The 25296-nt window shown below is 45.9% G+C and overlaps 1 protein-coding gene across 5 annotated transcripts; it reads left to right on the forward strand.

The window, feature by feature from the left end:
* Positions 1 to 1533: 1533 nt before the first annotated feature.
* Positions 1534 to 24513, forward strand: PRPF40A (pre-mRNA processing factor 40 homolog A). 5 transcript variants are annotated; one of them, XM_030454126.1, is made up of 26 exons: positions 1534 to 2198; positions 4091 to 4228; positions 7129 to 7209; positions 8280 to 8310; positions 8506 to 8528; positions 9724 to 9825; positions 9944 to 10054; positions 10426 to 10546; positions 11334 to 11358; positions 11683 to 11988; positions 12865 to 12973; positions 13470 to 13534; positions 13795 to 13959; positions 14445 to 14553; positions 15111 to 15261; positions 16025 to 16158; positions 17701 to 17815; positions 17967 to 18058; positions 18225 to 18341; positions 18934 to 19071; positions 19920 to 20015; positions 20932 to 21018; positions 21111 to 21207; positions 21304 to 21365; positions 22482 to 22616; positions 23446 to 24513. In XM_030454126.1, the coding sequence occupies exons 1-26, from the start codon at positions 1836 to 1838 to the stop codon at positions 23536 to 23538; spliced, it is 3066 nt and encodes a 1021-aa protein (XP_030309986.1). In that variant the 5' UTR covers positions 1534 to 1835; the 3' UTR covers positions 23539 to 24513. The 5 variants fall into 5 exon arrangements, with proteins under 5 accessions (XP_030309986.1, XP_030309987.1, XP_030309990.1 ...); XM_030454131.1 differs by having other exon boundaries at positions 1694 to 2198; positions 9748 to 9825; XM_030454125.1 differs by having other exon boundaries at positions 1836 to 2198; positions 17955 to 18058.
* Positions 24514 to 25296: the final 783 nt, after the last annotated feature.

Raw genomic sequence — 25296 nt, forward strand, 5'->3', positions numbered from 1 at the left:
ACTTACACACAAACACATCAAACACACCCAACAGAGACTTTCTTACTTGAGGCAGCAGAGCAGGATTACAAAGCAGGATAAAACCTCTCAGGTTTTTTTCCACAGGGCTCCTTAGAATCATAGAATGGGCTGGGTTGGAAGGGACCTCAGAGATCATCAAGTCCAACCCTTGATCCACTCCCCCCGTGGTTCCCAGCCCATGGCACTCAGTGCCACATCCAGGCTCTTTGGAAAGAGCTCCAGACACGGAGAATCCACTACTTCCCTGGGCAGCCCATTCCAATGCCTGATCACCCTCTCCAGAAAGAAATTCTTTCTCATCTCCAACCTAAACCTCCCCTGGCACAACTTGAGACCCTGCCCTCTTGTCTTGCTGAGAGTTGCCTGGGAAAAGAGCCCAACCCCCCCCTGGCTCCAACCTCCTTTCAGGGAGTTGGAGAGAGTGATGAGGTCTCCCCTGAGCCTCCTCTTCTCCAGCCTCAACACCCCCAGCTCCCTCAGCCTCTCCTCATAGGGTCTGTGCTCCAGTCCTTTAAGTGGAAGGCTGCAGCACTGGAAGAAGCCCTAAATTAAAAATCTTGGGGAAGGCAGTTTAATTACTGTCTGCCTCAAGGTCAAGCTGAGCAAGACCTTCAGCTTGCCCAAAGCACACCAGGACTTGTGTAACTAAGGCAGGACACTCTCAGGGCCAGGCTGGATGGGACTTGGAGCAACCAGGCCCAGTGGAAGGTGTCCCTGCCAGAGCCAGGGGGTCGGGACTAAATGATTTTTAAAACCCCTTCCAACACATAAACTCATGTGCTTCCTTCTCTGGAGGACGAGTTAGAACTGCACACACAAGGGCTTTATAGGGCACAAAGCCCCCCAACACCACACACATCTCACCCACAGAAACCCGACCTTAGGGCAAGGCCACCTCATCCCTGCAGCCACACGGCTCCCAGGAGCTGCCACAGCCTCTCAGGAACGCTGCTGCTCCCCTCAGACAGCCCGGGGCCCCCCTCATCCCCTCAGACAGCACGGGGCCCCCTCATCCCCAGAGCGGCGGGAAGAGCGGGGGGGCTGGGCCCTGAGGAGCCTGGGGCTGGCCTGAGGAACGCTTCCCGCCCTCAGGAGCCTCGGTGCCCCTTGAGGAGCCTCATCCCGCCCTGAGGAGCCCCGGGTCCCCTGGCAGAGCCGTTTCCGTCCCCGAGGATCTCCGGGTGTCCCCTGAGGCACCAACCCTCCCCCCCATGGCCGCCTCCTCCCTCACTGCTGCCCCGGCTCCTACCACCTCCCTCCCGCCGCGGGGGGAGCAGCGCTGCAGCCCGGCCCGTACCACCCGCGGCACAGAGAGGGGGGGATGAGCGCTGAGGCGGAGCCTCCCCCGCGGCGCGTACCACTCGCGGAGAGGAGAAGGGGAGGTCCGGCACCACCTCCCCGTGTGTGGGCAGGCGGCTCCGCGTCGTTCCCCCCCTCTCCCCTGGGCTCCCGGTGGTACCTCCCGGCCCCGCGCCGCGCCCCCCGCCCCACGTGAGCGCTTTCCCAGCGTCCCCTCGGCTCGGCCCCCGCCGCTTCCTCCCGCGCCAGCTCCGCGGCCCGGCGGGCCTGGGCCCCGTTTCCCCGCCGCTTCGGTACCCTGCGCTCTCCGGGAAGCGCCTCTGCTCGCCGCTCGCTCCGCTGCTATTTTTTATCATTATCATTATTTTTTTAATCCCGCTCCGTTTTTCCTCCGCTTCACCAGCGCCGGACACCTCCTCCCCCTCCCCCCACCGCCGCCTCTCATCTATCCATCCCTCCCTCCATCCATCCATCCATCCGCCGGGGCGCGCTGAAGCTCGGAGAGCCGTCCCGCGATGTCAGGTGGGGACTCGGCAGCGGCGGCGGCCACCGCCTCCCCTCAGCCGCTGCCCTTCTCGCTGCCCAAGCCCCCTCCCCTCATGCAGCTGACGCCGGGGGACGCCGTCCGCCCCGTCTCATCGGCCGCCGACCAATCACCGAAGAGCGCCCGGCTAACGGGCCGCCCTGATTGGCCAGCGGGCAAGCCAGTCAGCCTGCTGGCCCCGCTGCTCCCGCCCCGCGGAGAGCCAGAGCCGCTGATGCCCTTCGGCCCCTCGTCCCGGCAGCCACTCAGGGGGCGGCTTCTTGGCAGGTGCAGCGGCGGGAGCCTCCTCAGCCCCTCCATGAGGCCCGGAGGAGTCGACCGGGGGTCCCTGATGGTGAGTAGGGGGGCGGGAGAGGGGCGCGGGGGGAAGAGGGGGGTCCGACCCTTCGCTAAGGGGACAAGGGGGGACCCCGTCCCGCCACCAAGGGGAGACCCTGTCCCGCCACCGAGGGGACAAGGGGGGACCCTGTCCCGCCACCGAGGGGACAAGGGGGACCCTGTCCCGTCACTGAGGGACAAGGGGTGACCCTGACCTGTCACCAAGGGGGGACCCTGTCCCGCCACCGAGGGGACAAGGGGGACCCTGACCTGTCACCAAGCAGATAAGGGGGGACCCTGACCTGTCACCGAGGGGACAAGGGGGGGTCCTGACCTGTTACCAAGGGGGGGACCCTGTCCCGCCACCAAGGGGACAAGGGGGGACCCTGACCTGTCACCAAGGGGGACCCTGTCCTGCCACCGAGGGGACAAGGGGGTGCCCTGACCTGTCACCGATGGGACAAGGGGGGGTCCTGACCTGTTACCAAGGGGACAAGGGGGGGACCCTGTCCCGCCACCGAGGGGACAAGGGGGTGCCCTGACCTGTCACCGAGGGGGCAAGGGGGGACCCTGACCTGTCACCAAGCAGATAAGGGGGGACCCTGTCCCACCACTGAGGGGACACCCTCAAGGTGAGGCAGCTCCTCGCCCCAGTTTGGGGTCAGGAGGGAGGGGGTCAGTGACAGGAGAGGGAATGCTGGGTGTTTAAGCTAATATTTAGGAAGTTTTGCCTCAGTGTGAGGGGAAACTTCTTGGATGTGAGGGGGAAGGAGCCCTTGGCCAGGCTGCCCAGAGAGGTTTGTGGAGTCTCCTCCTCTGGAGGCTTTCCCACCCCCCCTGGATGTGTTCTGGGGGATCCTGCTGGGGCTGGGGGTTGGATTGGGGCATCTCCAGAGGTCCCTTCCAGCCCCTGACATTCTGGGAGCTGAGCTGTAGCTGAGCTGTCACTGTGGGTCCTGTGAGAGGGCAGGGATGTGGAAGGGTGTGTGGGGGGGATTGGTCAAGTGTGGTGCTCAGAAGTTTCAAACCTTTCTACTTGTTTGCAACTTCTCAGTGTGAGCCACCCACTCTCGCCTTCAGAGTCTTCTACTTCAAAAAAATCATAGAAAAATAGGATTTAAGCATCAAAAAGAAGTGCTGTAGCCCTGGAGGGCTTTCAAGGCTGTGTAGATGTGGTGCTTAGGGATCAGTGGTGGCCTTGGCAGTGCTGCAGGAGTGGGGGCACTTGGTGATCTGAGAGCTCTTTCCCATTCCAAACCATTCTGTGGTTGTGTAAGATTTATGTTTTTATTAGGAAAATACTTCCCAGAGTTTATCTTGGGGCACCCTTCCAGCCATTGCTCCTGACCAGAATAGAGAGCTATCTTTATATGTTTTGGTAATTTAAATAAAACAAAAAAGTCTATTAATTGCTGTACTCTGTACATGACTGCAGCAAGCAGGAGAGCAGCACCAGGGTTCTTCAGGTGTTTAGGAAAGCACAGCAAGAGGGGAGGTGGTCAGAGGAGGAGCTCTCTGGGACCTGCTCACCACCTGTAGAAGATTCTTTGTTTCTCTGCTTGACTTTCGTGCCACAAAGTCTCCCCTTGATGGGAATTGTCTGGAAAAGCAGGAAGAAACAGTTGCCTTCCCCAGTGTGTTGTGTGTGTCTGTGACACAGGGTGGAAGAGGAGGGAGGGTTGTTTGGTTGTGGTTTTAATTTTAAATGGATTTGTTAGTGATGATTAGCTCTCGCTCTGGAGGGCCTGGAGGAAGGAACAGAAAAAAATCTGTTTTGCAGCATCAGTCTCAAATTGTCCAACTTATTTTTGGTGCTGAGGATTTAATTGTTGTGAATATGGGGGTTGTTTTGGGGGGGTTGTGTTGTTGGCTTCGTGCTGATGTTCCCCACTGGTTGCTGCCTTTCAGATGGGACACCCAGGAATGCCCCATTACCCCCCCATGGGAATGCACCCCATGGGGCAGAGACCCCCAAACATGCCCCCTGTTCCTCACAGCATGATGCCTCAGATGATGCCCCCCATGGGAGGACCACCAATGGGCCAGGTAAGGCAGTTGCACAAGGTTTGGGATTCTTTCTTTTCTCCTGTCTTCCCACGAAGGTGTCAGTACTCAATCCCTGAGGTGGGTCAGCCTCACACAGAGCTCCCAAATGGGTAAGGTTAATAACTTGGGGTTTTTGGTGCCATGGTTCCTGTCCATGCAGAACCACTCTCTGGGAATGGTAAATACTGTAATTGTAAATACTGTGCACTGGAATTGTAAATAGCTGTAGGTATGGATCCAGAATGAAGTGTTTAGTGAAACTTTTCTGCTGGTGATTTTGAAGAAATAATTGTTTTGGGGTTTTTTTTAACCAATTCACACCAGAAACATAAAAGCAGTGGTTCTCTCCAGGGGTAGTTGTGGTGGAGAACTTCAGGGTTCTTTAATTCTGAGGTCTACACAGATGTAAGTTATAGGAAAGAAATAATTCCAGTTTGAAGTTTTGCAGAATTCCTCCCTGAATCCTGGGGAGTGGTTTGTACCTCTGTGCATGTTCAGGTGTTGCTCCTGCCCTGTGACAGGAGAATAAACTTGGTGGTTCAGCCTGGCTAGGCAGGCAGAGCACCCAGGTTCATGTCTGTGCTTTTGGACAACTTTTAAAAGTTTGGTTTTCTGTAATCAAAACCCCTTTCCTGTGTGGTTTCTGGTTAAATTCTGAACTTGTGAAAGCAGCAGTTCTCTTTCTGGGTACAGCAAATGTTGTAGTGGTACCACCTGAGGGTCATCAAGTAGAGCAGAGGGATGGAGTGGATCAGAGCAGGGAGATTCATCCCTTGAGGACAGCCCACGGGCAGCTCTGTGTCTTCCTTGGACAGAGCACATGGATCTTGTTTCCTTTTTCTCTCTTTAAACTGGTGTATAAAGCCTTGGTGGGGATCTCTCCAGCAAGCTTCAGCCTGTGAGAACTTCTGGTGTTAAAATGATGCAGTTGTACAATTTAAAGAGGTTTTGAGCACTGTCAGGAGAAGGAATTGCACCAGGATGTGCACATCACACACTTAAGCAGCAGTTCTGTTTTATCCCTCCAGTTAACAGTGCTTTTGTAGCTCCCCTTCCACTGCTCTCACTCTTGGATATTGAGTATTCCAACCTTTACTTTTTTAGTGAGTGCTCCAGTGAATTCAGGACTTTTGGGCAGATGAAGAGCAAAAAGCTGAAGGGCAGCTAAAGAGAGGAGATTGGGGCTTGGTGTTAGGGCTGGGACAGGAGGGTGCTGTTCTCACACCAAACTGCTGTGCTGGGTGTGAAGCTCTTCCTGCCAGAGGTTTCCTGGTGCAGTTTGCAGGCTGGAATGCTCTGTAACTTATTTTCTCCTTGCTCCTGAAGCCCTGCAGGAGGATGTGGAGAGCAGCAACCTCCCCCCTGTCAGCAGCAGTCAGAGGAAAGGCTTTTGCAGAAGGATTCCCTCTCTTTCTCAGGAACTTTTTTAATTTCCATTGCTGCCTTTGGGTTAGTGCTGAGCAGGACTGGAGCAGTGTGCAGGGATTCCAGCCAGGGTTTTCCAGCTGTTTCCCATGCTCAGAGCCCCCTTAGTTGCCAGTAGCAGTGGGGCAAGAGTGCTTTCTTCTCCTGCTTCTACAGGATGGCGAGGAATAGGAGGGGCCTCCCTCAGCCTCCCAGGAAAACCCTGTGGCTGTGAGGGGTGGAGCAGTAGCCCTGCCACCCAGCCCCCTCTCCACCCCAGATGCAAGCTGAGGAGAGTGGGAACCTGGTGCTCCCTGAAGATAGAGGGGGATTGGGTCACTTGGCCAGCCTGCCAAGGACAAGACAGGTAAAGGGGCATCACTGGAAGGTTGAAGGGGGTTGACTTGACTCATGTCCCATCTCTGGGGTGAGTGCCCAAATATTCACACTCATAATGACCTAAATTATGGCCATTTCCCCACTTCTTTAATGCCTTGTTAGCTCTTGATGGGCAAGGATGTTGGGCAAGATGCAAGCTTTTTCATTTTTTTCTTTTTTTTAATTTTTTTAAATGCTTTTTCACTGACATTTTTGACATCCTGTCAGGGCACCACTTGAGTGGTGCAAAACTTCCACCCCACTGTCTCTTTGAGACTGTAAGCACAAACATTTGAGCAAAAGTTAGCTTGACTGAGGAGCAGTTCTGTGGGGTTTTTTGGGTCTCTTTGGACCACCCAGCAAACTCAGATACAACTCTAGACTCAGACTTTCCATTTCTGTCCTGTGGTTTGTCCCCATTACCCAGTTCACACTGTTACATGGGTTAATATTGTGTCTCTGTATTAAGAGGGGTTTTTTCCAGGCCTTTAAAAAAACCCAAGCAGTTCAGAACTGCTTTAGAGCTTCATGCTTCAATTTAATAGCTCTCTTCTTCTTGAACCTGTTTGAAGAAATTCACATTCTAGTGTCTCTGTAAAGTGTTTCTTCCTTTTTGTGAGGCAAGGTGAAAGGGAGGCAGGTTGAAAGTTGTCAAAAGAACGTGAGCAGAACTAATCCTAGATTCTGAGTTTACCTTCCCTTTGTTTAGTTTGTTCCTGTGTGTCCTTGGAGTTCTGCAGAAATCTTCCCTGAGCTTTATTTTACCTGATTTAACTTAAGATTTCAGTAATGGCTTTATTAACAGATCACACATCATCTGCTGCTGTTCTTTTGTGGTTGCCTTTATCCATATTTCCTATCAGGCTTTGAGTACTGCTGTCCCTAATATCAGCTTTGTAGGAGAGTAATGAGAGAACTCTCCAAACCTGTCTTCCTCTTGCTGACAAGGGCATAAAAAGGCTTTTTTTTTTTTGGTTGTTTGGTTTGGGTGATGTTTTTTTGTTAGAAAGTAGTGCCAAAAAAAGTCAAGTTAATTGTTTTAAATGAAAAACAATAGAAAGCTTGTGTTTCTTGTTTAAAATATCATTTACTGTATCTGAAATATTATTTAATTGCAGATGCCTGGCATGATGCAGTCAGTAATGCCTGGGATGATGATGTCTCACATGTCCCAAGCTGCCATGCAGCCCACAGTCCCGGTGAGTTTCACTTGCCAGGTTCTCTAAGGTCTGTCAGGTGCTGCCAGGACTTCAGGATGAGGATGCCTTGGGTTCCTAGAACTGGAGATTATATGAAAAAAGCATTGCTGATAATTGCAGTTAAGTTTTATCTAGCACCTGAGTTGTTGCACTAAAGATTTCTGCAGGAGGTAGGATGGGTGACACTTCTGTCCTCTGGATTTTCACCTGTTTAAACTCTTTTCTCTAATTGTGTTTGCTTTTCCCTTTTTTTCTCTCTGGATTCTGCTTCCTCCAATGTTCCCTGCACTCCTTTGTTCTCCCCCTGCCTGTAGCTGGGTAGGAGTCAGGGTGAACTCTGGCTCTTTGGAGGGAGGGCTGATTACCTGGGCGCTGTATATCTGATTATTCCTAAAAGTTCCTGAAATTCAGCTTGTTTGAGATATTGAGTCAAGTTTACTGAAATTGGGAAAGGTATGAAAAGTTATTTGGGTGGAAATGTAGAGGGAAAATGAAGAGGTATTTCAGATTAAGCCTCTCTGAAGAAGAAAATGCTGAATTTCTTACAGAAATTCCTAACATAATATTTTTTGAGATTAAAATAGCTGTAGGAGATCCACTTAAAACCAGTTCTAGCCACCTAAATTTAGGAATAAATTAGTTTTTATCTTCTTACCAAGTAGATAGTAAATCCCCAAGTCAGATTGCATCCTGAACTCTGGGTTTTTCTATAGTACTAAGCACAAAAGCTTTGTTCCCTGCTTTTGTGGGTTATTTTAAAAACCCAAGTTGTTTAATAATGATATTTTCATTGGGGGTTTTCTGAAAGATCCAGGACCTTTTCTTCTTTTAATAAATTCTGCCTTTAACTTGGAGCTTTTTGTTAATAATATTTGTAGAAGAGAGCTGAAAGAGAAGCCTTAGCACAACACAAACCTGCAAGCTGTGGTTTTGCTTACAGAAAAAGAAAGGAATTAGGAAAATTCCTCTTAAGGCAGCAGAGCATTTTGTTGCTGAAATTGCATGTTTGGGTATGGATTTATTGCTGATCTAGTTGTGATTGCTGAAATGTCTGTTGATTGTCTCTACAGCCAGGGGTGAACAGTATGGATGCCCAAGTAGGTAAGTAGAAATAATTTACTACTATTTCACCCAAGTTAGTGAAGTATTGGGAAAATAAATTACACTTCTCTGTAAAATGGGATTTTCAGTAACTTTTTTCTTTTTCTTTCAAACATTGATTAACCAGAGTCTTCATATAGAGAAATAAAGCAACCAAACCCTTGAAAAATTATAATTATTCATTTTATTTTTCAGGTGTGACACCTCCTGGAACTCAGGTATGTGGAAGCCAGACTTGTAGGGGGTTGCAGTGTGGTGTGAATGGCTTTACAGGCTCAGAGGGAAACCTTGGGTCTGAGTTTGCTGCTCCAGTGGAGCTGCTTTGCTTGTTTGGCTGCCAGGCTGTAATTAATGTTAAACTAAGGTTGTTCTGTTCTATTTCCACTGATTCCTGAGCACTGAAGTCTGTTTCTAGTTCCAGCATGCAAGCAGAGATGTTTATTGGAAGGTTTTTTACCTGAGCAACAAGTGAATTGTAGCCTGGATACCTCTGTTACTGCAAAGCTGTTTCCAGATGGAAATCTTTGCAGTTATTGGGCTTGTTATTTAGGGTGAAACTGGGGTTTTGTTTGCACTGAAGAAGATTGTTCTGCTGTGTTTTCCCCCCGTTTTTTTTCTTTTTTTTTAGTTTTTCTCTTCCATATTAGCAACTAGTTTATAAGCAAGTTGTTTTCCCTTGCATTTGGGTGGCTTTTTGCCTGCTGCATCTTACTGACTGTTTTCCTAGGCAGTTCTCATGGGCACAGCAGCATTTGGTAGGCAAGGAGTGTGTCCTCTGTGCTGTTCCTTACCCCTCCTCCTGGGCTGAGGGGCAGCCAGGTCAAGGTTCTGAGATTGTTCTGTCCTCTGTGATGTGCTGGAACTTTGCTGGCATTGTCAGCCTACCAAACACTTCTATTGTGATGGAAAATAGCCTGGATAATTACCCAAAACTCTGAAAACATTGCAGTGGCTTTTGAAGAACATAAAGGATTAAGTCTTGTATATATTATTTATATACTTATATAATATTATCTATTATATATTATGTTATATATTATGTTACATATTATATGTATTATATATTATGTTATATATTGTTATATATTATGTTATATATAATGTTACATATATAATTATATGTTGTTATATTATATATAACATATGTATTACATAATATATACTACATAATATATAATATAATGTATATTCTTTATATATTTATATTTATATTTATATTTATATTTATATTTATTTATATATGAAGTCTTGAAAGAATGGCTGTCACATCATCAGTCTTGCTGCAGTTCAGCAGCGCTGACTTGACCATGTCTGGGTTTAATTTGCTGTCTTTCTGTTGCTGCTGGAGACGTTTAGGATGTTTTAAGAGAGCTGCTGAGCCCCAAACCCACATTAACCAGCATGTCTTTTCAGAGCTCTGTTTTGTTTCGCCCTCAGACAACACATCCTGTGGTTTGTGCAGCCCAGCAAACAGCCACAACCAACAGCTCTGTGAGTGAAGACCACTCTAAACAGGTTTATCTGCTTTCCACTTGCATCTTAACTTCTTTTGGGGGGTTTCTTTAGTGGCTTTTGAGAGCATCCTGGCCAGCAGTTATTGTTGGTCATGAATGGTGTGTTTTACTCTGCCTAGAAATCTACATGGACAGAACACAAGTCACCTGATGGCAGGACTTATTACTATAACACTGAAACCAAGCAGTCCACGTGGGAGAAGCCAGATGACCTCAAAACACCTGCTGAGGTAAAATAAACTCAGGTGAATTCAGGCTGTGCTCTGACTTTGTGTGGACACAAGAGTTTTGTGGCCTCATGCAGGAGGGTAGCTGTGCCAAGGGGTTTTTTATTTTTTTTTCCCCAATGAGAGCACACTCTTCAAATCAGAAATGTTGCAGAAATGTTGATCCTGCCTTTCTTATGTTGGTAGAACTTGAGGCTTCAAAATGAATAAAAGTTTAAAAGAGTTTTTATCAGTTTTTACAGAATTTTTTCATTATTTAAAAGATATAATATTTAGATAAGTGATGTGTTTGCTTATTGATAGGGAGGATTTTCCTTGGAAAGCATAAACACCATTTTAAATTTGATTTCTCTTGGTTTTTTTCTCACCACTAGCAATTGTTGTCTAAATGTCCCTGGAAAGAATATAAATCAGATTCTGGAAAGCCCTACTATTACAATTCCCAAACAAAGGAGTCACGCTGGGCAAAGCCCAAAGAGCTTGAAGATCTGGAAGGTAATGTTGACAAAAATGGGCAGGGAGGGGTGGCAGGGAGGTTTACAAACATTTGGGACCCAGGCATTTGAGTCAGAGTTGTGTGAGCCATGGAACTGACCCAAAGGAGCTGCATCTGCTCTGAGCTCTGGGGGGAGCTCCCTGTCTCCTTTTTCATCATCACACCCTGAGTTCTTCCCTGGTTCTGTGGCTGCAGCACCAGCTCCCCCTCGTGTCCCTGAGCAGAAAGTGAACCAGGGTGTGTGCATTTTGTAGAGAAACTGCAGTAAAAGTATTAGTGGTTTTTTTTTTTATTGTGCTTCAAAAAGCAGTGTCCCTTTTTTGCACAGAGGTCATGTGGGGCTCTGCTCCTCTTTTTCACTTGTAGCATGGCTCTGGTTGGTATTCTAAAGTGATGAAAAAATCTGCAAAATTAGCTGGGGTGAGAAATGAGTACTTTAAGAAAGTGCTACAAAGGGTAAGCATCACTGGCTGCTGGAATAAAACAAAAGGAAAAGTCTGTTTCAGTAAGCCTGTTCTTAAAAAAACTCTCTTAATGTTGAAATTATTTTACACCAAGAAGTTGTTCTTTAGGTACTGTCATCTTTCTGTGTTGGGATTTCTCTATTTTGGTTTAATCTGAATTGATTTCAGCCTTACCAGGTATAAATTGGAATATTGATAGGAAGGAAAAATTTTGAAGCTGTGCTTTTATTGTGTTATATTCTCTTAACAGTAGCTTTTCACCATGAATACATGAACTATTTCTAAGCTATATTGTGATTGTATTTTCCACTTTCTCTTTTAGCAATGATTAAAGCTGAAGAAAACAGGTATGTGTTTTATGTTAAGCTGCATGTCTCTTAAAAATGGAGCCTAGTCCTTGAGTCTTAAATCATTCCCCTTGCAGCACCTCATTCCAGAGAGCAGCTTAGTAAATAAAACCTCAGATAATGTATTCTGGGTTTCTTTTGAACTGGAATGATTGATCTGCACAGTTAGTTACAGTAAATCTTTTACTGTCTTTGAACTAGGAGTGGTTTGTGTCCTTTTGGGAGGTCTTTGCAACCAAAAGACCTCTCATTGTGTTAACTTTGGGAATTTCTCTAAACCACTCAGCCTGGATGTGACTCTTCCTCTTTTCTTGACCCCTGCAGCATAAAGCCTGATGAATCCACTCCAGCAGCAGCTGCTTCAGGTGCTGAGGCAGCAAACACAACCCCCACAGCCACCACTGCTGCTGAAACAGCTGCAGCTGTCACCACCACCACTGCTGGTTCTGCAGCCACAGCAGCCTCTGAGGCAGAATCTGCTGCAGCTCCTGGGGCAGAAAATGAGAGTTCTGGCACAGCCACAGCTGAGGAACAGGGACAAGCAACTTCTGCACCTGCTGGGCAGGACCAGAGTGGGGAAGCTGCAGCTAATGCAGCAGATGACTCTTCCAAGCAGGAGGCTTCAGGAGAGTAAGTGTCAGGGCTGGGTTTTGTGGCTGTGCTGCTGCTCTGTGTTTCTTCCAGGATCTGTTTTCTCTTCAGCTGTAGGTGGCCAGGCTTCTTGGCTGTTTCTTCAGAGAAATGTGAGCATATATCAGTGGCAGCAGACAAGAACAATGAGTAAAGGAGAGAGGAAGAAGTATTAAAGCTATTTTTAGAAAAATTAATGCCCTCTCCTTGCCAGCCCTCTTCCAAAGCTCTTAAACCCCACAGAGAACATCAGTGCTGTGAACATTGCATGAATTTACAGTAGCTCTTAGAGTTTCCCAGGGTGACTTGATATGCTTACCCTGGATGTTTCCACCTTCACAGATCTAGCTAGCTTTACCAGAATGCTGTATTTAATAGATCTGTGTGTGTTCCACCAGGAATTATGTCCTTTGGTGATTAATAATGAAGAGTCAATTATCTGGAGAATTATGGCTTATGGTTTTTGTCCTCAAACAAAAAAGCAGCATGTTGTGAGGGGTTTAGAGACAGAAGGAGACAATTAAAGGCAAGAGGCATATTGCCAGCTTATATTTTTATATCCTATAGATCAAAATATTCCTGCTAAAATTCAGCATTTTATTCTTATGACTAATTTGTAGTTCATTTCAGCAGGTAGCCAATTGCCTGAGCAAGAACACTTTTCTGAAATAGTTTCCTTTTGTTGATCAGATGTTTATGGTGTCTGTGTGATGTCTTGAAGCACAAGTTGTGTTTATCACATGTAGCATTAGTATTTTTCTTTGAGTTGCTGTTTTAAATGAATGTTCTATCTTATTGTGGTGGCTTGTGGCTCTTCAGTGGTTCTAACTTTAAAAAAAAATGCTTAAATAATGAAATTACTGATTTTGTACATAGTGCTGCTTCAAAGAAGGAGGAGGATGATGCCCAACCAGTTAAAAAAACGTATACATGGAACACAAAGGAAGAAGCAAAGCAAGCATTTAAGGAACTTTTAAAAGAAAAGGTATTTTGGTTAACATTCCTAATAGTTTACAAAACTGCAAAACCTGAATTTGTCAGAAACTGCTAGACTTCTTGTATCTGTGTGAGGGATTTCCCACTATTGTGGGAGTGGACTCTTGTGCTAGGCAAGAAATGAGGGGGGGGAAAAATTCCATGTTTTAAAGATGGAGATGAAGTGGGAGTAAAGTGATAGGGGCTTTGATTTTTCCTTCTGAGTTTCTGGCATCTGTTTGTTTCCACACAGTTGTATGGTAGACAAAATTCCAGAAGAATTTACTCTAGAACTGGCAATTATCCCCAAAGTACCTTCTTTCATTTTTCATGGTGATTCTTAGTAAAATTTAAAAGAAATCTGTGGCAGAGAACATTGCCTTAACCTCAGAAGCACTCCTGAGTTTTGGTGGTTTGTTTTTTTTTTTTCCTCTAAGAGCTGTTTTTGAGGAATTGTTTGATGTTGATTCCAAATCTAATTAGTTAATGCTTTAATGATTTCACAGAGAGTCCCATCCAATGCTTCTTGGGAGCAAGCTATGAAAATGATCATTAATGATCCTAGATACAGGTACTGCTTAATCCTTTCCTCCTCAAATTTCTCCACAAATACCTGACATAACTTGTGGTTGTTTTAATAGATTTTTGTGCTTTTGTGAACACTTTCCATTGTCAGGAAGCTTTGTTCCTTTTCTGGATAAAGAAACACAAGTCCTAGGCTTAATTTTTCATTTGAAAAAGATTTGTTTCTTTGGTTTTGTTTTTCTAATTTAATTCCAGTTTGCATAATTGACATTGTTGTTTCCTTTTTTTTTTTTTTTTGCTGTGAAGTGCTTTGGCAAAATTAAGTGAAAAAAAGCAAGCCTTCAATGCTTACAAAGTTCAGACAGAAAAAGAAGAGAAAGAAGAAGCAAGATCAAAATACAAGGAAGCTAAAGAATCCTTCCAGCGTTTCCTTGAGAACCATGAGAAGATGACATCCACAACAAGATACAAGTAAGAACAGTGTTAAATGAAGCTCCAGTCTCTTCTGTCTTGCCAAGAAATAAACCTTGCTGATTTGCTCTTGGTGAAAGGTAACCCCTGGATGTGCTCAGCCTGGAAAAGCCTGCAGATTTAGAGGAACACAAATAGTCTCATTTTCACAGACCCACACATAAAAACAACTTCAATGAGTGATGTGCTGTGGCCTGAACGTGTGCTTAGCCCTCTGGTAAAAATCCTGATGGTTCTCCTGCAGGTGAACTTCTGTGGAGAGATCTGCACAGTGGCATCAGCTTTAATTTTTATGTTTTCTTTGTGTGTAAAGAGACAAAAAGATGTCACAGGAAAAGGTTTTCCCAGAGAGAAAATGGGGGGGACGTCATACAAAAGCATTGCTGCTTACAGCAGAGTTCATGGATGTTACTGTGAGATGATGGGACAGTTTCAGGGGGTGCTCACCACTAAATGGTTGTATTCTTTTTCTTTGTTTCACACAGAAAAGCTGAACAAATGTTTGGGGAGATGGAAGTCTGGAATGCAATATCTGAGCGGGATCGTCTTGAGATTTATGAAGATGTCTTGTTTTTCTTATCTAAGAAAGAGAAGGTAACTTGCTTTCAAACTCACCTTTTCACTTGGTACCTGTGAATTACCTTAAGATACCTGTGAATTACCTTAAGATACCTGTACATTACCATAAGGTACCTGTACATTACCTTCAGATGCCTTTTAGCAGAGGAACCCTGCAAGCAGTGGAGTTCTGGGGCTGTCACACCAAGCTGTGTGTCTCTTAACCTCAGTGCTACCAAACCCCCTGAGGGTCTGGCCCTGACTTAGCTGGTTAGTTCATCTTCCCTGCAGTTTGGCAGTGATGCACCAGCAGCACCACCTCTGTCACTGCCCACCAGCCTTGGGGGAAAGGAAAACAGGCAGTGAAATGGCACTAAAAATGTTTATCTGTGGGTGCTGGCATGGAAGGATTGTGTGTGGGTCCACGTTTATTGTATTACATAATTATTAGTACATAAAAGCAACTTATTACCTTGCTTCTTTTGTGTGTAAATGAAAGGTTAATTTTGTGTTTTCTTGGAGGACAAACTTGGGGGGTCATATATTTTTGTCTGTACAAATTTAACCCCCCAAAAATTCTGTTTTCTCTGCAGGAACAAGCCAAACAGTTACGGAAGAGGAATTGGGAAGCTTTGAAGAACATTCTAGACAACATGGCCAATGTCACTTACTGTACTACTTGGTCAGAGGCTCAGCAGTATCTGATGGACAATCCTACATTTGCAGAAGATGAGGAGCTTCAGAGTATGTAAAAAGTCTATGTGTTGGGTTTTTTGTTTGGTTTTTTTCTCAGAAGAGAGAATGGATTTACCTTCAGCAGTGTGGGCTCCTGACTGGGTCTGGCTTGCTCTTGCCCAGCTGAGCAGCCTGTGTAAAGGCCCCTGTCTTGTTTAGTTCCTAGGAAACAGAATCAGTTTCAAAAATCATTACTTAATTCTCAGTGATAAAACAAAAGGACACTTTTTTTTCCATGGGGATCAAATTGCCTTTGTAGTTGTTGCCTTGGAAGTTTGAAGTTGTGTTTGACAAAGTAATCTGTGTTGCTTTATACTTGCATTGCCTTCTGCTAGACTGAGTGAGGCCTTCCTGAGTGTGCTTTCCTAGACAAGTTGTTTTACCATCCCAGAAGTAAGAAAGGTGGCAGTTTTTCCACTAGGAGCACATTTTTCTCATAAATGTCTTGATCCTGTACTGTAGGAGCAGCAAATGCATTTAAACAGCTGCAAAAGCACTTGGCCAAGCTGCTCTGTGGTGCTGTGGGGAGGTGCACGAGTGCTCATCCTCCACATTCCTCCCATCAAGGCTTCTGTGATCTGTATTGGCAATGAAATTCACCCAGATTGGGGAAGATCTGCACATTTTTGGTGTATTTCAGTGGTCATGAGCTCCCCCTCACAGCAGCAATGAGCACCCCTAACCTCATCACAAGAAACTTTCTGCAGCTAGTGGGAGGAAATACCAATTATTTTTTTTTCACTTTTACCACTCTGTTGTTATCTGTTGCCAGACATGGACAAGGAGGATGCACTGATCTGTTTTGAGGAACACATCAGGGCACTGGAGAAAGAGGAGGAAGAAGAAAAACAGAAAAGTTTGCTTCGAGAAAGGAGGCGGCAGCGGAAAAACAGAGAATCTTTCCAGGTGAGTGGGCTCTCCTCTCCTGCCCTGGCTGTGTCACCTCATGACATGGCTTCTGCAGCTCATTGCTAATGGGTTCATACAGTGTCTCAGCATTTTGTCTGCTGTGCAGCACATCTGTTTGCCAGGAAGCTGCAAGCCTGGGGGAAGGCAAGAGGAAATAGATTTGAAGAGAAAGGGAATGCAGTGGGAATGCTGCAAGAGGTGGGGGAAGGCAGGAAGAAAATTGCAATGTAAAACCAGTATTTTTCCATTGCATTTCAACAAAACTGGAATCCCAGTTACCAAGGGTATCTGCTCCAGCTGTTAACCAAGACTACAAATTACTAGGTGGATAGATGATGGAAGAGTGGTAGATGTGGTTTATCTTGATTTCAGTAAAGCATTTGACACCGTCTCTCACAGCATCCTTGTAGATAAGTTGATCAAGTATGGGTTTGGTGATCAGGTAGTGAGGTGGATCAGGAACTGGTTGAAAGGAAGGAGTCAGAGAGTTGTAGTCAATGGGGCAGAATCTGGTTGGAGGTGTGTGACTAGTGGAGTCCCTCAGGGGTCGGTACTGGGACCGGTGTTGTTCAATATCTTCATCAACGACTTGGATGAGGGTATAGAGTGTACCCTCAGCAAGTTTGCTGATGACACTAAGCTGGGAGGAGTGGCTGACACACCAGAAGGCTGTGCTGCCATTCAGAGAGACTTAGACAGGCTGGAGAGTTGGGCAGAGAGAAACATGATGAAATTCAACAAGGGGAAGTGTAGAGTTTTGCATTTGGGGAAGAACAACAAGATGTCCCAGTATAGGTTGGGGGCTGACCTGCTGGAGAGCAGCGTAGGTGAAAGAGACCTGGGGGTCCTGGTAGACAAGAAGATGACCATGAGCCAGCAATGTGCCCTTGTGGCCAAGAAGGCCAATGGCATCCTGGGGTGCATTAGAAAGGGTGTGGTTAGTAGGTCAAGAGAGGTTCTCCTCCCCCTCTATTCTGCATTGGTGAGGCCGCACCTGGAGTATTGTGTCTAGTTCTGGGCCCCTCAGTTCAAGAAGGACAGGGAAGTGCTTGAAAGAGTCCAGCACAGAGCTACTAAGATGATTAAGGGAGTGGAACATCTCCCTTATGAGGAAAGGCTGAGGGAGCTGGGTCTCTTTAGTCTGGAGAAAAGGAGACTGAGGGGTGACCTCATCAATGTTTTCAAATATGTAAGGGGTGAGTGTCAGGGAGATGGAGTTAGGCTCTTCTCAGTGGTGACCAGTGATAGGACAAGGGGTAATGGGTGTAAATTGGAGCACAGGAGGTTCAAGTTGAATATCCGGAAAAATGTTTTTCCTGTAAGGGTGACAGAGCCCTGGAACAGGCTGCCCAGGGGGGTCGTGGAGTCTCCTTCACTGGAGACATTCCAAACCCGCCTGGACACGTTCCTATGCGAAGTGCTCTAGGTGGCCCTGCTCTGGCAGGGGGGGGTTGGACTAGATGATCTTTCGAGGTCCCTTCCAACCCCAAGGATTCTATGATTCTATGAAATAATTTCCATTTCCCTTGTGTTTTGTAGCTGTTTTTAGATGAGCTGCACGAGCACGGACAGTTACATTCCATGTCCTCTTGGATGGAGTTGTACCCAACCATAAGTTCAGACATCAGATTCACTAATATGCTTGGTCAACCTGGTAAGAACACTGTCTCTTCCAAGCCTGTAAGGTGAAGGTCTTGGATTTGGGGCAGAACAGAACAGGGTTGTTTGTATATTTTCTAAATGTCTTAAAAAAATGCAGCTCTTTTATTAGAGCTAGCTTTTGACTTATCTAGTTTTTTCATCAGGATCAACAGCACTTGATCTTTTCAAGTTCTATGTTGAAGACTTGAAAGCACGTTACCATGATGAAAAGAAGATAATAAAAGATATCTTAAAGGTGAGAGGGGAAAGTGCTCCATGAGGGGGCTTCTTAGAATGCCAAATACATCATTCAGGTGAACTCTCTGCTGCTGGGAGAGGGGGGTTCAGGTGGTGTTCATGTCATGTGCATTAGCACCGAGTTCCTGACTTGCCTGATGCCAAGTGAAGCAATTTTCTTACAGGATAAGGGATTTGTGGTTGAAGTGAATACATCTTTTGAAGATTTTGTTACAGTCATCAGTTCAACTAAAAGAGCTACCACTTTAGATGCAGGAAATATCAAGCTGGCTTTCAATAGTGTAAGTATTAATACACAGGAGTGTTTGAAAAAAGCTGTGACGTTTTCTGCAGAAACAAGAATTGGCTTTTATTTTCACTCTATTGCCATGAATAGTTTTGCAATATTTGGGAGAGGTGCTGTGCTTTAGAGCTGATCTCCTGGGATCAGTCCCCAAAATACTGATTGCAGAGGTGTATTTTCAGCTTGGGAAATCCTGCTGTAGGAATTAAGTAGCATTCTCTTATTTTAGGTGACTTTTCTCATGAGGGAGTTTGTCTGTGTGTGTGTTTGTGTCATTCTGGCTTGCCTGATGCATTAGCTCTGTTATAATTTATAATTATAATTATGTTATAATTATAAGTTATAATTAAACTCTGTTATAACTCTGTTATAATTCTGTTTAGATTAACTTCAGATTCAGTCTGAGATGCAGCACTTGTCTGCTTTAAAAACAGATAATTGGTTCATTTTCCTGCGTGCCCAAGTGACTAACAGAAAACAGTGAAGGCAAGCTCTTGGGCTTTCCAAAAACTGGATTATTAAACTGGAGGCTTTATGAATGCTCCATCTGATAGCTTTCCTGTGCTCTTACTTCTTTCTGTTTGATGCAGCTGCTGGAAAAGGCAGAAGCCCGGGAAAGAGAGAGGGAGAAAGAAGAAGCTCGGAAGATGAAGAGGAAGGAGTCAGCCTTCAAGAGCATGCTGAAGCAAGCCACTCCTCCCATCGAGCTGGATGCTGTCTGGGAAGATGTATGCAGCCTCATTCCATCCTGAAAATCCCTCCCAGTCCATTCCCCAGGCTGCTCTGTGCTGGTGCTGTGCTGACCACACCTGGAGCCTCTCAGCTCTTGGTGCATTTGTCTGGAGAGCTCACACCTCTCAAAGCTGCCCTGGAAAACCTCCTGTCTTGTCATGTGAATAACTTCAGTCCAGGGACACTTGGGTTTGACTCCAACTTAAAACAAGCAACAGACACCACTGCCTCCAAAAAAATCATCACTCAAAGTCCCCCAAAATTTAGTTTAAATGGAGATAAAGCACTCTTTTTCTCTTCTTTTCCTTTTTTCCTTTGTCTCTTCCTTTTTTCCTTTTTATCTTTTTTCCTTTTTATCTTTTTTCCTTTTTATCTTTTTTCCTTTTTATCTTTTTTCCTTTTTATCTTTTTTCCTTTTTATCTTTTTTCCTTTTTATCTTTTCCTTTTTTCCCTCTTTTCCTTTTTTCCCTCTTTTCCTTTTTTCCCTCTTTTCCTTTTTTCCCTCTTTTCCTTTTTTCCCTCTTTTCCTTTTTTCCAGACTTCTGTCTGTAACTTTCTTCTGGTTAAGATAACCTTTAAGAACCTTTTGAAGCACACTTGGTATCAAGCTGCCAGCTCTAACAAGCTTCTGGGGCTTAAATGCCACGTGCAGGAGAACAGTCTGGTGCTGCATGCTTCATCTGCTGCAGTTTGACTCAGGTCTGGTTTGGCTGGCAATAAAAACCTTCAGCCATGGAACTCTATAATGGCTTTTCCAGCTGGTGGAATCATGTTTTCCATCTTATTTTTATTTCTGCAGGGCTGTGTTGCATTATTAGTATTTCATTGCCATTTTTCTTACAGATCAGAGATAGATTTGTGAAGGAACCAGCATTTGAAGACATCACTCTGGAGTCTGAAAGGAAAAGAATATTTAAAGATTTCATGCATATACTCGAGGTGAGTATTCACTTTGGTTTTAACTCGTTAGAGAATATGCAAAAAAAATAATTCCTATTTGGTTGGCTCTTAAACTATGTGGGAAGGGGGAGAATTTTTAGCAGAATTCTTCAGATTTGTGTTGCAGTAGTCATTGTGTTACCTAAGAACAATGGGTAGTAAAACCTCATCTTGAGAGTAAGGAACTGAAGAAACATGGAACAGTTGCTTGGTAGAATGTGATACATAGTTCCTCTTTTAATCTGCATCCCCACCAGAATTTTCACAAGTCAACACCAAAATTCCCTGTTTTACCTCAGAAAAAATGTTTATTGCTGTGATTTCATACCCAGTGGGATGGAACTGGAAGTAGAACTTCTGCAGTAGTTTATTCACTGGAACTTCAAGAACACGCCAAGTTCTGCAGATGTTTGGGTTGTTTTTTTTTTTTTAATTTTGCTGCAGCCAGTGTTTTTGCTGATGTGCAGAAGGGGGGTGTTGGTGTAACTTAGTTTTCTCTCTTGATTTTTGGCTGGGTCATGGTACCAGGTGAGCTGCAGATGGTTGGATGAGTCGCTCTCCTTCCACACTTTGTGCCCCAGGGAGTGAGATTGGGTTCTGCAGCAGAAAAGAGTTTGGGTTTCTCTGTTTCATTCTCTGGAGTTTGTTAGGGTTTTAGAAGTGGCTTCATTTCAGAATTTCACATTTGGCTCCCAGCTTGAGCAGGGGCTTCCAACTGGAAGCACTGGAGGAGAGGCCAAGGTAACAGAGCTGCGTGCATCAGCGCCCAGGTTATGCATTACCTGGGTGCTTGAACAACTTGAACCTGGCAGTGCTGGTGACTGTTCATGGGTTTTGACACAGGAAATGTGTGATTGATGGGTGTCTTTTTTACCTGCAGACCCAGGATAACCTTTCCCTTCTCTTGTTCCTCTAGCACGAGTGCCAGCATCACCATTCAAAGAACAAGAAACATTCAAAGAAGTCCAAAAAGCATCACAGGAAGCGGTCGCGCTCTCGTTCGGTGAGGGTTTCATCAGGTCTGAAAAATCTGCTTTTCTGTCACCCTTTCTTGTTGCTGTCATCTTGCTGATCACCTTGGGTTTGTCCCTCAAGGGCTCAGAGTCTGAGGATGATGACAGCCACTCCAAGAAGAAGAGGCAGCGTTCAGAGTCCAGATCAGTTTCCGAGCGTTCTTCCAGCGCAGAATCGGGTATGAGATGGGTTGGTCTGTCCTTAACTGAGTAGCATCATTTTATTGCTGGGTATTTGTAGTTTTTATTCATTTTGCTGCTTCCTCTGTCTGCAGAGAGAAGTTACAAGAAGTCAAAAAAACACAAGAAAAAGAGCAAGAAGAGAAGACACAAGTCTGTAAGTGCAGTTTGGCTGTGTTGAGCTGGCTAAGGGACAGCTGATGGTTTCTGTAGTCCCTGGAGGTGGCTGTCACCATCCACCCACCTTGGTCAGTGACTGTGTGAGGGGGCAGAGGAACTTTGTTAGGCACCTTGGTCCTAAACCCTTTCAGACTGCTGAATTCAGGGGGTTTAACTGCAGCATGTGATGGGCCCTATGGCACCCTGGGTTTTGCTGTTTCTCGTGGCAAGTCTTGGAGTCCACTCTTGGTGTGGAGTGGACTGGGAATCCAGCCTGCTTTTCCCTTTTTCTTCTGTTGAGCATTGTCCCCTGTGTCTGCTTGAGCATCAAGGTTATCTTAGAAGCTCTGACATGGAGTGTACAGGAAGATCAGAAGGACTTAGAGCAGAAAGAGAGCTTTTCACTCACATTGAGGCCAAAGAATGTTTTATTCTCCTGGGCAGAGAAAGAAGTTTGAGTCTCTGAACTCATCTGCAGAACTCTGAATTCTTCTGTCTCTCTGTAATCTCTGAGCAGGTGGCTGTGCCCTTCAGCAGGCCACATTCACAAAGAGGGGGACAGTAATTACACCCTGGAGTAAGGTGTGAGCACTGAAGGGCTGTCCCACACCCAGGGTCACACAGGGTCAGCTTAGCAACCCTGGGGTGAAACCTGGGATAAAACCACAGCCATGCCACCTCCTTCCCCACAGCTTGCTTAATATCTACCCAGAGCACAGCAGCCTCAAAGCACTCAGCCGTGGCCCAGCAGCCACCTCACAGAAAAACCAAAATCTCCCAGATTTCACCCTTTCCAGAGACCTTAACAAATGAATGACATTTGTGCTGCAGAGAGATTTCTTGTACAGCACCCAGCGTGCCCTGTCTGGGTGTGCACAGAGAATGGTGAATGTTCAGTAGTGAACAAACCTCTCTGCTTTCCAACCCCCTCCAGAGATGTGTCTGCAGTGCTTAGTTCTGCAGTGGTGAATAGGATGTGCTCAGTTAGTAACCACCTTAAGCATGGTTTTTTCTCATGTGGTCTGTATTTAAATGGAGTCAGACTTGTCCGAGGTGTGGTTCTTCTGTAAATTAATATACTTTAATGTTAATATTTTCCCCTTTATTTACACAGGATTCACCAGAATCAGATACTGAACGAGAAAAAGACAAAAAAGAGAGAGAGAGAGATAGTGAAAAGGATAGAGCTAGACAGAGATCTGAATCAAAACATAAATCTCCTACTAAAAAACGGCCTGGAAAAGATTCTGTAAGCTTTCTTGTTTCCTCTTTGCCTGATGCTTTGGGCTGTGTCAGAGGGAGGCTGCAGTGGGGTGTGCAGGGTTTGTAGGTGTGCTACAGCTCCAGTTATGTCCCATTTATAGATTAAAAAAGGGCCAAACATTCCAGAACTTTATTATACAGCTCCTTCTCCCTCGCTGAGTGAAGTGACTGTTTCCTGACATGCTGTTCATTGCTGCTGCTTGGTGTGAAGTGAGAATGAAGGATGTTGTTCTGCAGGGAGTGCTGAACATGATCCCCTGCTGCAACAAAACTGTCTTGGTGGCTGAACTGCCCTTTCCTTCCCACCCTCTGGGCCAGACTGAGCTCACAGCTGAGGGGCAGCACCCGTGGCTCAGGATTGGAGGGGCTGTGGGGGGTGTGACTGCAGCCCTGTGTTTCTCTGGTGGTGACAGGGGCTTTGTCATCAAAGACACGTGGAAGGGTTTGGATAAAAAGTGCACATTTATTTGTACTTTCGTTGATGTGAAGCATCCTTCAGGGAAGAATCATTTGCCCAGCTCTGGTGGTTTAGAGAGTGGTGATGTCCTTCTGGATAGCAGCTCACCCTCTGAGGGGAGATGGGAGCACATCTGCTTTTTGTGTCATCTTATACTGAGCTGCTCTGCCCTCCAGGTGCCTTTGAAAAACCCTATTATTATTATTATTATTATTATTATTATTATTATTATTATTATTATTATTATTGGCCTGACACAGCATCTTCTGCTGAGGAGGTGACCTGGGGTGTGAGGAGGAGCTGAGGGGTCAGTGTGGAGGGGGCTGGTGCTGCCCACTGACCTCCCTTCTCTCTGCAGGGGAACTGGGACACGTCGGGCAGCGAGCTGAGCGAAGGGGAGCTGGAAAAACAGAGGAGGACTCTTTTGGAACAACTGGATGAAGATCAATGAGAACATTATTTATACCAAATATGTTTACATTGTGGCATAATAAAAGAAACCAATGTCTAATTCAGGACGTGGGTTCCGATCTCCTGAGTTCCATTGTTGAAACAACAGTGGGTTTTAATTTTACCCCATCAACACACTCAATGCTGTCAGATTCTGGGCCTGGCTTCAAACCTGGAGCAGGGAATGAAATTCTGAGGGGGATGGTGAGTTGGGATGGGTGCTCCACTGCCCCCAGGGCACCTTCCCTGCTCAGGGGGACATTCCCTGCTCACCCCCACAGCCTGGGGAAGCGTTGGCACCTTTCTAGCTAAGTCACTCCTCAGTGAGGTCCTTTCTAGAAAGGTGCTAACACTGCTCTTCCTGCCCAGGGCTGGCAGGTAAAATTTTCGTATTTAGGAAGAGATTCTTTAATATAGTTTCTTGTTGGCTTCATTTGTTTTATGGATCTGTTTTTATTTTGGAAAAGGGGAAGGCAATGAGGGTAACGATTCCATTTCTTGATCTGTACTGCAAAAAAGAAAACAAAAAACAAACCACCAGATCTGGGAATTGCTCTGTTGTGAACTGTGTCCCTGGCCAAACCCATGCTGTCCAAAGCTGAAAGGTACCATCTCAGAGGGGGTTTTATAGGAAACTTTCTGATCCCTGGAGCTGCAGCTGCTGGGGATGGGACAGAGCCAGGCTGTGACCCCACAGCCCTGCCCTGCAGCGGCTGCTTCACCTTTCAGAAAATTTTAAACAAAAAATCCAATTGTAAATGAATTTAAATGCCTTAAGAACCTGCTGAAGAATGTGCCACCACCTTTCAGCTGCAGCCCTGGGTTCTTTCTGCCTCTGGGCAGTGCAGGCAGGGGCTGCCAGCCCTGCTGGGTGACACTTGGTGGCTGCTGTGGTGACAAAAGGTGGGGAAACCTCACTGGCTGGTGGGAATATTTTTGTACATTTTTATCAATTATTAAACCTTGTCTTCTAGTGTCTACTAGTATTTATTTCTAGTTCTGAATCTTCTGTACAGCTCTGGTAAATGACTGCTCTCCTCTGCCTGTGGGGTTTGAGCTCTGCAGGCTCCTGAGGAGTGCAGCTTCCCCTTCAGTGCATTTTTGGCTGGTGAAAGGGCAGCTGCTACCACTGCATTCATCCCCAAACTCCCTGCAGTGTGCTTCACCTGCTGAACACTTCAAAGTAATGTTTGAGAGGGAAAGGAGTCACTGAAAACCCAACTGCAGGCCCAAGGGCACTCTGCAGGAAGGGGTGACCCCCCTGACTGGGCTGATGTGGGGTCACAGGGGGTGCAGTAGTTCCTCATCATCCCCTCCTTGCCCATCACTTTGGGCAAAAAGCAGCTGAGTTTGGTCAAACAGGACTTGTGATTTGCTGTCTCCAGTGGTGTGTTTATTGTGGGAATCTGGGAAGGTGCTGGAGCTCCAGCAGTGGCTTTGCTCCCCATGGCCAGGCAGGGGGGAGTGATCCCAGAAGTTACAATCACCCCAGATTGGGACAGAATATGTATTTTTGGTAACTTTGACAATTCCTTTTCCTGGATTTATACTGTAAGGAGTAAGGAGGGGTGCAGGTAGCAATACACAAACTGAAACCATCCCAAGCAGGGGGGCAGAGAGCAGGAGGGGGAGCAGGGGTGGTGTGGGGTCTGCAGGGCTGGGACTAATTTAGACTTTGAGAGGTCCTAATGATTTGTAAAGAGTAGAACACACGTCTGGAATTTTGTTACTGCCTTGCATTTGCTTAACTTGCCTAAGG

Source organism: Calypte anna, chromosome 7, assembly GCF_003957555.1.
Source record: "Calypte anna isolate BGI_N300 chromosome 7, bCalAnn1_v1.p, whole genome shotgun sequence".
Lineage (NCBI taxonomy): Eukaryota > Metazoa > Chordata > Aves > Apodiformes > Trochilidae > Calypte > Calypte anna.

Excerpts from the sequence above, each read along its gene's own strand:
- PRPF40A (XM_030454125.1), top strand. The coding sequence starts at position 1,836 with ATGTCAGGTGGGGACTCGGCAGCGGCGGCGGCCACCGCCTCCCCTCAG. Across the intron at positions 14,554-15,110 it reads TCTTATCTAAGAAAGAGAAG|GAACAAGCCAAACAGTTACG; the intron begins GTAACTTGCTTT and ends TTTTCTCTGCAG. Across the intron at positions 18,059-18,224 it reads TAATAAAAGATATCTTAAAG|GATAAGGGATTTGTGGTTGA; the intron begins GTGAGAGGGGAA and ends ATTTTCTTACAG.